The sequence below is a fragment of the Micropterus dolomieu genome, linkage group LG03 (genome assembly GCF_021292245.1).
Source record: "Micropterus dolomieu isolate WLL.071019.BEF.003 ecotype Adirondacks linkage group LG03, ASM2129224v1, whole genome shotgun sequence".
Lineage (NCBI taxonomy): Eukaryota > Metazoa > Chordata > Actinopteri > Centrarchiformes > Centrarchidae > Micropterus > Micropterus dolomieu.
Window position 1 is genome coordinate 34418016 of NC_060152.1, and position 14948 is coordinate 34432963.

A 14948-nucleotide genomic window follows, 5' to 3' on the forward strand; every position below is an offset into this window, starting at 1 on the left:
GTTAACGACCATCATGATGAGATTAGGATGAACCCCGGCAGCACATTTCTATAATTTGTTCAGCCGGAGCAGGTTGGAGGAGACTCGTGTGGATTCACAGTGTTTACTCTGTGTTTACTGGCTGTGTTTGGACTCGTTTCCTCCTCCGGGCTTCAGATCCCAGAAAAAAAACCCACAGAAGCCAGCAGAGAATTATGTCACTTTTCTGCTTCATCATCTGTCGTGTCGATTTATAAATCTGAGCCGCTTCCGAGCAGGCGCAGTTTGACCGAAGAGTTCAGCTCCAGATGGCTGATAGCAGAGAGAACGGAGGGAGGAAGATAAAAGGGCAAAGACTGAGGATGTGCTGTTCTATCTGCCTGTCAGACGAACACCAGGGTCCAGCCGCAAACAGCACGTTTTCCACCTGAGACCGACAATCACAAACTCTGACGTCAGACCTGAGTTTAGTTAGATTTGCTTTGCCTTTCTGACTTTAGAAATGCAGACAGAGACTTCAGAGGTCTTGATCCCTGTTTTTTCTATCTTACATTTCCCGTTAACAAAATGTTTTACGGCTGCAGCTGTAGATATTCAGCCTGATATATTTGGGATCTCCTGTCTGTGAATGTTTTCATTCATCCAGGTCAGGTTTCTCCAAGGAAGGTTAAAATCAAGGGTGACAAGTTGAAGATGTTTCACCTCTTATCCAAGTGACTCTTTCAGCTCTGACAGAACCCCGTCCACACCGCTGTGTTTTGGTTTTAAAACGGAGACCTTCTGCTACGTTTGCTCCTCCCGTCCAGACTAAACGGCGAAAACGAAGACCTGAATCAGAGAAGTTTGAAAACGCTGCCGACCCCGTTTTTCGTTTTAAAACTCCAGAGAGCGTTTTAGTGCGGACGGGAAAAAACGGAGGACTTTAGAAACGATGAGTCAGACGCTCACGTTCGGCTCTCTGATTGGCTCTCAGATGTCGTGTAAAGCAGAAACACGATGCTGCTGACCGAGTTTTAGATTGGGTGTTTTTATTCAAATATAATTGTGCAAATAACACTTACAGCCTACACGTGTTCTGTGCATGTCGCCGTTTACTTTGCAGCAACTCCCAGTCTGTTTCCCGCCGCCACAGCCGCTTTTAACTCCCGTGTTACATTCAGTAACAGTCCCAGCTCGTTATTGGTCCGTGCAAAATAAAACCTGCTTCATGTTTGCACCGACACGCACATGCCCAGTGTACGTGAACGATCGTTAGATGTGTTGTCGTTTTAATGTAGATGCAGATCAATTCTGATAAGCAGCTAAAACGCTGCTGTGGACAGAGATCGTATTGGTTTTAAAAGTAGTGTGGATGGGGCCTGACTGGCAGGGAGTCCCTCTGTGGGCTCGTTATCAAGGTGATGGATACCGCTTGGTTCGTTAGAGCTTCTGGCTGTTGTAGCGACAGTCGTTGGCATTGTCACAGGAGGCCAAATGTTTGTGTAGGTTGGGGAACACTGGTGTCTAAGCCCTGCTCCCCTGTTGACGGATGGTCTTTCTATTCTGGTGCAAATGGACTCTTTCACTTCTCTTTCAAACCACCTGTCCTGAGGAGTTAGCTCTTCTGTGTGGTGGTGGCGTAATGGATAAGGCACATGCCTTTGGTCCGGGTTCAATCCCCCACTGTGACCCTTCCACCAGTGAAGAAGCCCACCGGTGGGGTCCTGCAGGGTTAAAGAGGTCAGGAAGTTTCTGGACCACAGCGGGGACGGAAGACCAATAAGGGCACTGCATCTCTTTGTGAGTCAGCTATCACCGGAGTCTGCAGCCGCCTTCAGAGCATCAGCGTGTTTTTATTCTTCAGCAGCTCGACCGTTAACGGTGTTCACACATCACTATGCGAAGAGGCAGAACGCCTCTGAAGAGCCTGGAAACTGTGGGCATGTGTGCGTGACGTACACTCTCGGCTCTGACTGGTCTGTTTTGTTCTCACTTTGCCACCATACCGGTGCTGTTAGCTGTTTTTTCCACTCATGACTCCTGGTAGCCTGTTAAAGTTCTATTGGCCAATCAAATATGGAGGAATAGAAATCTATCTGTAATGTCGTCCTGATTGGAATCTATTCTGCACAACATCTGTTTCCTGTCTGTCCTGAAAGATCAATCCCCTGTTTTCCTGTTACAAGGGGAAAATCAAGGATCTAAGGACAGAACTGTAAGGACTCTACGTACCAGGGGCGTCACTTTGTGTTCAATCCCCCCACTGTGACGCATCCACCAACGCGTCCCTGAGCGAGACATTTAACCCCTCGTTGCTTCAGAGACGCGCGACCTCTGACATGTATAGCAGCTGTAAGTCGCTTTGGATAAAAGCTAAATGAATAAATGTTAATGTAAATGTAAAAAGTGTTGGGGAGAACCCCCAGACCCCCCGCTCATAATAGTGTTAAAACTCTTCTCGTCACGTCTTGTGATCTAAATCCATCATCACACCCCTCATCTGTGCCATGATGTCCCCACCACTTTTCAATAGAGTGACGCCCGTGCGGAGCAATAAACACTTAATTTCTTGCATTCTGGAGACATTTTCTGCTCCAATTTATGGTGGAAAAGTCTTTAATTATGTAAAGGGAAACAAAAACTTCAGCTGGTAGAGGACAATTCATAAATATAAAAATATAATAGAATATAATGTAGTAATCAGCTGCTTATTTTTTTTAACTTGAGTTACTTTTTTTGGACAGTGCACATTTGTTTCTTCTATATTTAAATTGCATTGCATGTTTTCCTTATTGTGCAAATAAACCTTTCTCAAAGCATTTTCGATGACCCAGAGACGTGCAGCACCAGTCAGTAACTTTAACAACTTTTAGACCAAGTTGTCCGTTCTCTCCCTGTGAACGTGACCAGGGCTTGACATAAATTTTTTTGCTCACTAGCTAATGTGTCTAGTGATTTTCCAAAGTTACTAGCCACACAGCATTTTCACTAGCCAGATTTTTGTTTTTGGGAAATTAAGTTTTATATGATTAAAGTTGACAATGACGTGCTAAAAATATTATCATTAGCTCTGATAAGGTTGTGTGTAAAGCTCCTTTTTTGAAAAATAAATATAATAAAATAAAAATAAATTTCACCGGAAACATTTACATCTGCGTTTCCTCAGAGCTCTGAGTGGATTTCTGTTTATCATCATGATGCTGTGGTCCCTCTGAGTAACTAGAGATTATTCCCTCACAGACACATCTTCTGTTTTCCTGCGGCATGACAACTTTTATTAAAACATAGTTCTGTATTTTAAAAATCAACTCTGGAAAGGCAGTTGTGATATGATGATTTCATGATATAAAGGCAGCCCTGCTAGTAGTAACACCACGTCTCTTAATCATGAATACATCTGTAATGTTGCAGCATTTAAGGGCACTTTCCTCCTTTCTTTATCTCAGCTCTGCCTTTTCTCTTTCTCTCGTTCTGCTGTGCATTTCTTCTTCACTGCTCGGCCACGCACGCTCACGCACTGACTGACCGCTGTGTTGATGTGTGTGCGCGCCATCAGTCGCGTGTGATGACAGAGATCATCAGGTGAAAAGCAGACGGGAGGCTGACGGTCTCAGGGAGTGTGGCTGCCCTGTGACAGATTCAACTTTTCTATTCTCTTTGACAAAAGTCTGGATGTCATGTTTGGCGTGTGCAACCTCGCGAGAGAGGTGAGAGTGCGAGACGCGCCGGTTGTGTGGATTCCCGTGATATTAAAAAAGCTTGCTTTGTCTTGTTTGCAGTGTCGTTGGTCAGTAGCGTGCAAGACAATAGGCTTCACTAATGGACCAATGAGCAGATGTGCATGTAGTGGTCATGGGAGTTGTAGTGTCGTAGTGTCACGTTGCATGTCGTTTGTTATTTCAGTCTTTTGACAAGACTACATGCCAAAGTGGCTAGTGGGAGTGACTGTGTTACGAAATCCACCCGCATTTGGCGGGTTGGCGGGTGTTAATGTCAAAGCCCTGAACATGACAAAAGAGGAGGGAAGACTAAATCACGCCTGCATGTGTGTTGCCTCAGCAGAGATGATGTTACAGGGGAAAAGTTAATCAACAGATCTGAAAGCAGCACAGAATGACTCTTAGATTCTGTTTTCTTTATTTGTTTCCTTTTACACAAATAAAATCATTTCCAACATAAATTGGTGCAGAAACTTTCACCAGAATGCAGGAAATGAAGTGCTGTGGGCCCCGCAGAGCTCATCTATCTCTGCATTGAGGATGAGGATCAGACACGTGCCTTTGGGTTTGAATCCACTATGAGACACCAGTGTGTCCCTGAGCAAGACACTTAACCCCTCGTTGCTCCAGAGGCGTGCGACCTCTGACATGTAGCAGTTGTAGCAAAGTGGCTTTGGATAAAAGCGTCAGCTAAATGAATAAGTGACATTTTCCTAAACCTAACCAACGTTTCTGAGAGTCTAACCGTTGCATATTTATTGTTGCTAACTTGACTGCGGAGCCCTGCACGTCGAAATACAACGCTAAAGGGAACCCAGGGCTTCAAAAAGCGTCTGTATGTGAGGAGTTGGGAGTGAGAATGTGTTGGCTGTGAAACCCCCTCAGGGCATAGCTATTTTGGATTTGCAATATTGGGAATTTATAAATACAATTGACTTGACAAGTTTACAGAAATTCAGGGAGGAAAGTAAGTAAGATAATAATAAAAGAAACCAAAGGAATGAAACAAAAAGCAGAATGACTTCCTGGTACCAGTGTTGTGTTAGTTTCCCTCTGGCGGCTCACTGCTGTCTTAATTAGCTCGTTTCACTGAGCAGCTTTCAGCGTTTGTCAGCAGCTTGTTCATCTCAGCACTGCTCTGTCCATTAAAGACTCCTGCAGGACACGTTCACTGAGGCTGGGAAACTCCAGCTTCAGGCTGTGAAGTGAACGCAGCACGAAGATGCACAGAACCAAACGTCCTTTGGTAACGCAGAGCTCCTCGCTGCAGACTGCGCGCATGAAGCTGCTTCTATATTCACGCAGAGCAGCAGGACTGATGCTGCAGCTGAAAAGCTCTCACATCTTTTTCAAGCAGCAGCATTAACTGTGACAGGAAGCTGGAAATGGACCACAGACTCAACCAACGCAGATGCTAATATCCATTTAACTCCAGGAACCATCAGAAAGGAGAGAACAAATGTGCTCCCATTTCCTGCAGCTCCTGTAACGCGGCTACAGAGAAACGACTGTAACTGCTCCAAAGGCCATTTCTGATTAGGGAAATTGTGATGGTTTCTGCATCTAATGGCACCAGAGACCAACACAGACGTGCTCAGCAGGTAGCTGGGAAAATACATCTCATTTGGCCGCTGTGGGTTTTTGTCAAACATCCAGCTGTTGTTTCAGTCCTCTTTTCAAAAAGCACAGCCATTTCCCTAAACTCTACACACAAATCCCTTCATTTCTCACAGCCTGCACCATGTGGTCACTGAGGAAACACCAACTAACAATACTGTTGACTGAAGTCAGCTACCCAGGTACCCCACACCAACCAGAAGCTTCACCAGGCAGATAAAAGGGCGGAAGAGGTCAGATCAGCTGCTCAGACTTCCTGTTGCTGCAGCAGAAACTTTCATTAAAAGATTGATGGATTGTTAATTAGCACATGCCTAAGACAACTAAGTTTATTTTAAAAGCCAAATGAGAGGCATTGTGTAATTTTGTGATTCGTAATCCGAACAGTTGATCATGCGTTTCAATAATCGATAGATTAATCGAAACTAGTCGTTAGTTGCAGCCCTGACAGAATAATGAGTAGTTTGTGTTGTACTGTACAGCACACTAAGGAATAAAAAAAGAGCGAGTGTATACATGTATTTGTTGTTTCTCTTTTCTGAGGAGGAAAACCACAAGCAACATTACTAAAAACCAGTACTGTTTTGAATTTATCTCTCCAGTGTGTCAGACTGTGTTGTAGTTTGTGTGTTTCTGAGGGCAAAGTTTGGTTTTTCAGCAATATGAATGGTTTTGAGTGGAGAGCTTCATTTTGACCTGAAAACAGGATGTTTGGGGAATTGGGTGAGTTTTGGATTTGTGTTTAGAGTTTCGAGAAAAAGAAATGTGTCTGAGAAATCGAGAAAAACTGTAACAGGTTTTAAGAATGTGGGACGACATACAGACATAACGACAAATATTTAACGCACGCGGCAGACGCTTCAGTCCAGACGCAGGACCACACTCTGCGTTTGTACTAAACGGTTTCAGAGCGGCGGTTTCGGGGACTCGGGATCTCACAGAATCTCGCGTGATCAAACGTGACAGGCACAAACACGGAGGCAGACTGTCGTCGTCAGCTGGTCGACCTTGTGTGTGACAAACTGTGGATGAACTCGAGGCTGAGGAGAGGGAATCAGCAGGTTTCTACATTTTATAGAGCAGATACACAACACGCTGCTCAGCTCGCTCTCATTGGCTGTTAGGGGTTTCTCATTGGAGGCTCTTATCCAGTGGGCAAACTTCAGATTCTGTCTGTAAACAGGATTTGGGCCGATAATCTGTTCAGGGCGAATCTGACCCAAAATATCCTCTAATATGCTATTGCTATATATATATATGTAGTTTTTGCACATTCCTTGTTAAATATCCCGTATATGTTTTGCATTTTGTGTATTATTTTGTATACTTGTACATTTTTCTTTACTTGTTTTATGTTTATGTGTACTGTATAGCACCAATATCTACCAAAGCAAATTCCTCGGGTGGGAAAATGTACCTGGCAATAAACCTGATTCTGATTCTCTCTGATACACCGAGATGAACTCTCCACTCCTCTGCACAGCAGGCGCTGCTCACCCGCCTGATCGTCACACTGAACCTTTTCAGAATCTGATCCAGAACCAGCTTTATTTGCCAGGTATGTGCACACATACGAGGAATTAGTTTCAGGACTCTACTTTGCTCACGATGTGCTTACTCACACAATAACACAATAATAAAATCAGAAGCTTTTTCCACTTCATTCACTTCTCTAAACAGAACTACCAGCGTCAGCATCACTACAACAACCCAGCAGCGACCCACCTCCATCCACTGCCCGTGGGACTTCATCTTGAGGACCACGCAGGGGTCGGGTTTGGACAGAGCATCGCGGTCCGAGATCCCCTTGCAGGTGAGCCGCAGCTCCACTTTGGTCAGACAGGGGCTGCTGAACAAACCCAGGGAGTTGGCGGCGGACTCGTAGATGTCACTCATGGTGGAGGCGGGACAGGAAGTCTGCACAGGAGAGTGGATCAATAGAAAACAGTGTTTCAAAGAGGAGCACATCTTTAACACAGAGGCAAAGAAAGGAATTAGAATCACATTTATAACAAGGACAAATAAAAAGCAGAATAAAACCCACAAAGAGAGAATAAATGAGTTTTAGAAAATCCAGTCAGAGTGCAGCAAAAACCAACAAAGATAAAAATAAAAGCAGAGAAACCGACCACTCAGAGGCAGGAGAGCAGCAGAGTTGGGGTGCGTTCAAGGTCATCAGGGCGATAAAACAATAATAACGTTTGAATCACAAATTATTCACACTTTATTTTTCTATTAAAATGTTTTTTTGTTGAGGAAAAGGGACTGAAAAAAGATTTTATTTGTTGAAAACAGTTCTGAATGTTCTGCCTCAGATTTGTGAAGCGACCCACTGTTTGTTCTGACTTTCACTCAGGAGAATAAATCAGCCTTTAAACTGAAAGAAACAATGATGTAACATTTATTCTGATTATTATTGATATCATATGATATGAATTTATTTTTTTTATCATTGTCCGTATCACTCAGCCCTTTGAGATCATCAGGTAGTCGCCTCACTGACTGCTTCCTGAGGCTCCTGCTGTGTTCATGTTCTCCAAGAAATTTAATTAGAGTGATTCATAAACTGGCAGCAGCACTTTAAAAGCTCTTCTGTAGCAGCTGGAAAGATTTAAGAGTTTTCGCTCTAACGGTCTTGTTGTTGAACACCGGAGCCGGAGACCGTTGACAAGCATTAAATATTAACAGTTTGATGCTCCGACCCGCGAGCAGGCATTTGAGCGAGCTGCACTGAGAGAAGCTGCTCTCGTGCCGACCGTCTCTGCGTAATGATATGAGGTAGAAACATTTCTGAAGTCTTCAGTGCAACACGAACCACTTACTCGACACGTATCCATACACTGTGGGAATATATCTTCTGATTGAACGTCATCAATATGCAAAGAATGAAAGTCAAATAATCACTGATGTTGCCATGAAACGCGAATGTTTTCATGTCTAATGATGGACGGTTGAGTGTGAGCCAGCTAATGGACAGCCTGAGAGCAGAAAGAGAATATGTAGCTATAGGAAGAAGACACCATTATCTCCAGAGAAGGAATAGACACCATTATGTTTAGAACAAGCCACGAACTTTGAAATAATGGCGTCAAGGGGGAGCAGGATGCATTTGGAGAAGTGAAGCTCCCCAGTGAGGCCACAAAACGTGTTTAAAATGTGTTACGGAGCCTGATCGGCTGCTTCCTGGGACCAGCTCACACTCACGTGTTCTGTTTTTCATTTACAGCAAACGTGTGTTGCATGGAACTATTTCACTCGAGTGTTTCACTGAAAAAAGAAAGTGTGTGAGAGGAGGTGAGGACGTCAACACTTCTTCATTAACACTTGAAGTCAATCCAGCAAAACGGCTCCACATAATTACACGCAGCTGCTTCAATGGAGCATTTATTCTGAAAATCTCCCATCAGACCGACAGTAGAAAAAGGTTTTCGCAGCACCCCCCTCAAACCCTCTCCCCATCAATGTTTGCACAAAGTCTCTATTCTTTTATCACTTTAACATTTTGTTAATTCCCTGTTTTTATCTTTATATTTATATATGTTTATGTCTGGCACCTAGTCACAAAAGCAAATTCCTTGTACGTGTAAAAACTACTAAGCAATAAAGCTGATTCTGAATCCAGTCAGAGTTCAGTCACAACAGCATCTAATGGAATTTAGAGGATCTGCAGACAAGCACAGGCGTCAATAACAACATCATGAATGGCTCTGTTCTGCTCAAGCGTCCCAGTGAGCTGTGGCAGCGTGAACCAGCATGCACAATACAAACTGAAGCAGCTTTTTGTTTTTTACACCTGGGGCGACTCCAGCGGCTGCAGAAAGAAGTGTGATTGTATAGAAGTCTGTGAGAAAATGTTTCTACTTGTCAGCTGATTTATTCCCTCAGTAAACTCTTTCCTGATGAGTTTATGGTCTCAGTCGCTAGTTTCAAGTCTTCTTCAACACAGCATGATGTTCATTTAGTAAATTATGGTCCCATTTAGAGGAACAGAGACCAGGAAGCAGGGGAGGCTTTAGGGCGGGGCTACAAGCTGATTGACAGGTCGCTACCATGGTGACTCGTATCCGCTGCTCTGTGTAAATTTAACCAGCGCTGCTGAAAAAGCTTATCAGGAGTCGGCCGCTCATTTTTCAGTAAGTACAATTTGTTTTAAGCCTGTTGGTTGCTAGCTAAACTTAGCATCCCAGCTAACACCACAGTTAATTACAGATGCACCTTGCTAACCAAGCTAACTGGCCCCACTCTCTTGCGGTAGGCTCTTGGGTGTGGCAATAGCCGTGTTTCCATCAAAGGTCGATGGAAACGGCAAAAAAGTTTTTTTGCTCGTTTGAGGTGCTTTTTGTAGAAAAAGAGTAAACGCACTAAACGGGAGATGGAAACACTTTCTCCGAATAAGTTCTGACGTTGTAACTCATGACTGATCAGCTGATTCTGCTGTCGGCGTCTCGCCCGGTTGTGCAGAGTTCTGCACACCTGCCGAGAATTTCCTGCAGCTCGCGGCCGGTGACGCTCATTTGTGCTGAGAAAAGAGGTGGATGCAGATCTGGGCAGGCAGCCTTCATCAGCTGTTCTACTGAATGATGCATTCACCTCTTAAAGGTCCTTCTCAGATCCTTTGCTCTGCACGCTGATCAAACTGGGTTATCACTGCATGTTTTTGCTGAATCTCAGTGAATGCTGCTTCTACTGAGTGTAATAAAATATTAACGACTCTAAATGTTCATAAAATAAATACTTTGAATCATTTATCACCGCTGATGAAGCCCACAAAGGATATTATAGCGTTTAAAAGCATTATCTGGAGGTGCATGCAGAACTCTGCAGAACACCGGATATTCCCATAACGTGCGGAGACACGGCTGGTAGCAGTTTGCCCGCTTCAAACACATTTCTGAGGACCTCTCTCTGTTTTTCTAAGATCAGTGGCCCTCAGGTTCATGCGGCTGGTTTTGTTTCTGGTTTGGAACCCAGATGTCTTGTTTATTACAGCCATGTGTAACGTCAACTACTGACGTAACGACGCTCGCCGCAGCCTGGTTTATTCGCTCCAAACCAGCTGATGGAAACACACAGATAGTATCTCTTATTTCTATTTTGCAACATTTCAAAAGTACGCTTAAAATTCGCATGACAATTAGATGGAAACACGGCTACTGTCGCAGTGGATAAGTCACATGCCGTTGGTTTGGGAGACCCAGGTTCAATTTCTGCTACGACACGTCCACCAAGGTGGAGCAAGACACTTAACTGCTAGTTGCCTAGTTGTGACCTCTATGACATATATGGCAATTGAAAAGTAAAATGTAATAAAAAATATATAATATAAACTTGTCAGCTAAATGAGTAAACGTCTCGTCCAAATATGGTCACGTCCGGTGCCTGGTTGTAAAAATGGCGAAAATGCCAGACTCCAGGCTTCCAAACAGCAGCCCACAGACCAGCGGGGGACTTCTAGGCTGCCACGTCCACTTCTTTTATACAGTCTGTGGACATGTCAAAATGTCTTCCCGCTGCAGCTGACAGAATGTGAGGTTACACCAGGTCAGCCTGTTTGTAACCGACAGGCAGAACTTTAATAAAAGCTGTGTGGATGTGATTGTCTCATATCTGATTTGCATCTTATAATTGCACAGAGATTTGCTGTCAGGATTAGAATGGATGCAACCAGCAACCAGAACATGTGTGCTGAACAAGAGTTTAATTAAATTAGAATAACAGATTATTTTACCCTCGTGTCCTTTTAGTCATTACAGTCTTTTCGCTGCGCTTAATGAAACTACTCAGATTCAACAGGAAGAGTCTGATTATATTGTGAGGGAGAATTAAGGCATTATGTTAAAAATTATGTTCATTTGATTCATTAATTATGAGTTGATGTCTTTAAAACACACACACTTGTCTGCACATCCTGTCCAGAGTAACCTGTCCTGTCAGTCACTCAGCCTGTTTAGCAGGTTTAGCAGCTTCTTCACCCGAGCTGTGAGGCTTTTGAAAACCCTGCCGCCATCCACTGCATGATCAACAAGCAACCCACTACCACCACCACCACCACCAACCTCCCTCCGCACCTAACGGCTGCTGCACTTCACGTTCAATTCAATTCACCAGCAATCAACAGTGGTGAGTACGTAAATAAAACTTGCAAAACACATGATAAATAGGCCATAAACACACATAGAAACATTTATGAATAAGTAAATCAGCCATTCATGATTCTGACGGACGTGGGCACAAAACTTGGCTCTCTTAGTCCTGAGAGTGAGTGATCTGTGCCTGAGGATGGGAGGCTGTGCAGTGTATGAGTGGCGTCTTTCAGTCCATTCCTTCTGTTGTAAATACTGAGAAGTGGTTCCTGCACCTGTCCGATTATTTGACTGCTCATTGTTATGATTTTGTTGAGCGGTTTGCGAAGGATCCAGGCTGATATTTTGAAGGTTATAACAGATTCAGTGAAACATTAGCTGTCAGCACTGACTGGTGAACCTGGAGTCTACAGAGCTTCCGCAAGAAAAAAGAGGCACTGCTGACACTCTAGCTGCACACTGCCCAGACAGTCCCCAACTAACACCAGCGTTATAAAGTTAGCAGTTATTAGTTATTAGAAAGTTCAGAAAACCTACTGTCAGTTCCACAGACAGGGTCTGTGGGAGACGCTCTGGGTGCGACGCTCCCGTTAGCGTGTGTATGAGACGCTAGCTAGCTAGCTAGCTACATTCATGTTAAAGGTGTTCACAGCCTCCCGAAGCCCCCTACCCTTACTATAACCATCAGAAACGTTAGTACCTAAACTTAAGTCACCCACTTTATGTATGTCGACCGGCTAACCCTACAGCTACAGCTAGTAGGTAGGGTTTGCCTCCTTTGTGTTGCTACAATGTGGCAAACGGTGGCGTTTCATACGGACGCTGAGGGGTACCTTTAGCATAAAATAATTACGCTTTGTCCCGCTGTCTGAAAGCGGCGGTAATGACGCACTGAGATGAGAACCAGTTGTAAAAAAAGGTAAAAAATGGTTGTGCTCTGTAAGTGAAAAACAGGTTACAGTTACAGAATCCCTTATAGCTGTGCAGTTTTATAAGCAGCCTGGATTGAACGCAGAAGCTGATCCAACATTCATTATAACCACGAGAGACTCGACTTGGACTCTAGCTCAGAGACTTGAGACTTGGACTCTAGCTCAGAGACTTGAGACTTGGACTCTAGCTCAGAGACTTGACTTGGACTCTAGCTCAGAGACTTGACTTGACTTGGACTCTAGCTCAGAGACTTGATGACTTGGACTCTAGCTCAGAGACTTGACTTGGACTCTAGCTCAGAGACTTGAGACTTGGACTCTAGCTCAGAGACTTGACTTGGACTCTAGCTCATGAGACTTGACTTGGACTCTAGCTCAGAGACTTGACTTGGACTCTAGCTCAGAGACTTGAGACTCGACTTGGACTCTAGCTCAGAGACTTGACTTGGACTCTAACTCAGACACTTGAGACTTGGACTCTAGCTCAGAGACTTGAGACTCGACTTGGACTCTAGCTCAGAGACTCGACTTGGACTCTAGCTCAAAGACTTTTAAGCATCTCTGGATGGGGCCTCAGTGGAACGACTAACCACAACGGTTTTGGTGAACTTTAATTTGGTTTCTGTGGAGCCTGAATCAAGTGTGTTTGACGACGAGTTAACGAGGCGCTTAATTCTGTGAAAGAGAGAAACTTGAATTTGGAAGATGTGCTGTTGTATTTTTCCCGTTTGTTGAGGAAAACAGCTGTAAGAATATTTCTTGACATTTTGTGAGTTTATTTAATTTATGTATGAGATGAACATCTCCCAGTTGAAACTACGGGGCGGTTGAGCCGTTGGGGCTAGCTGGTTAGCATGCTAACTTCAGACACGACATCAGATCTGTTACTACTTCAACTAACACAATGAACTTTTTTCTCCTCAGTCCGACAGACGTGTTTGCCCTCTTGCACTTTTTATCAGCGGAAACACTCTGAGTGCAGCATGTCCAGCGTCGGTGTGTGATTGATCTCTGATCTCACACAGCAGCTTCGGGCTCATCGCCTCTATCATCTGATAGAAACCCTGGATGATAACCTCCGCCCTCACAGGAAACCATTTCTGCTGTGTCTGGAAGAAGCAATCGTATCTCCATCTCCATCTCCAGCACTTCACCTCCCTCCATTATCCCATCAGCAGCACTCCGGCTCATCTGATTAACCCCCGGCAGCATCCGGTCGCCTCCAACAGGCCGTCAGGATTCTTGTCCACAGGAGGAAGTTATAGATATCTGCCACTCCAACGGCTCGGGTTGCACGGGATGTAAAGGCAAAGAGAAGGTTCACTGTTAGAGTCCAGGGGTCTCATTTATAAAACTGTGCGTAGAAAAGAGAAAATTAAAAATTAAAGTTAAAGGTTGTGTATGCAGCGTTTTTAAATGAGACCTTTTAACAGCAGACTACAGATCAGTTCTCCTAACTGAACTTCAGAGGGTTTCGCTTTTCACCACTCTGCATGCTGCTGCTGGAGAAAGGGAGTAACAGTAACCGGCGTCCCTGAAATCCCTTCTCAGACCGATCAGAGGCAGGTTCCTCTGTTTATTCTCTCAGATGGAGTCTTTTGGAGGTCAAACTGTCACAGTCTTCTTGGTGTTTTGGGAGTTTGATGTCTTCTGTAAGCCCTTCCGCTTTTTTTTTTTTGTTCCTTATGTTCATTCGTTCTGCTTCCTGTCTTACTTTGAAATCGTTCTTTCTTGTGTGTCTCATGCTGCTTTTCCTCCCTGTCTTTCCCTCGATTGTTTGCACCTGTCTCCTTCCCCAGATTATGATCACTTGTGTCTCGTTATCCTCACCCCTCCTGTGTATATTGTCTGTCAGTTGTTAACTGTGTGCTCGTTGTTCACCACTGTCTTCACAAGTGTTTGACTACAGTGTCTCGTCTTGAGTCTTGAGTCACCTTTTGGTCTCTGGATTTTACTTTTTGTTCCACAGACTGTATAAAAGAAGTGGACGTAGTCATCGTAATGTCGCCCGTTGGTTTGTGGACATTTTGAAGCCTCCCCTGCTTCCTGGTCTCTGTTCCTCTAAATGGGACCATAATTTACTAAATGAACATCATGCTGTGTTGAAGAAGACTTGAAACTAGCGACTGAGACCTTAAACTCATCAGGAAAGTGTTTACTGAGGGAATAAATCAGCTGACAAGTAGAAACATTTTCTCACAGACTTCTATACAATCACACTTCTTTCTGCAGCCGCTGGAGTCGCCCCCTGCTGGCTTCTAGAGAGGACGCAGGTTTAAGTCGCCCCCTGCTGGCTGTTAGAGAGGACGCAGCTTTAAGTCGCCCCCTGCTGGCTGCTAGAGAGGACGCAGGTTTAAGTCGCCCCCTGCTGGCCGTTAGAGAGGACGCAGCTTTAAGTCGCCCCCTGCTGGCTGCTAGAGAGGACGCAGGTTTAAGTCGCCCCCTGCTGGCTGCTAGAGAGGACGCAGGTTTAAGTCGCCCCCTGCTGGCTGCTAGAGAGGACGCAGCTTTAAGTCGCCCCCTGCTGGCTGTTAGAGAGGACGCAGCTTTAAGTCGCCCCCTGCTGGCTGCTGGAGAGGACGTAGGTTTAAGTCGCCCCCTGCTGACTTCTAGAGAGGACGCAGGTTTAAGTCGCCCCC

At 44.6% G+C, this 14948-nt stretch overlaps 1 protein-coding gene across 1 annotated transcript in view; it reads right to left on the reverse strand.

Annotated features, from left to right (window-relative positions):
* cpne4a (copine IVa) overlaps nt 1-7190 on the reverse strand; it is a 114595-nt gene extending 107405 nt beyond the window's left edge. The window contains exon 1 of the mRNA XM_046043796.1: nt 7020-7190. Coding sequence (XP_045899752.1) covers nt 7020-7190 — 171 coding nt within the window. The remainder of the gene's footprint in view (nt 1-7019) is intronic.
* Between the last annotated feature and the right edge of the window lie 7758 nt (nt 7191-14948).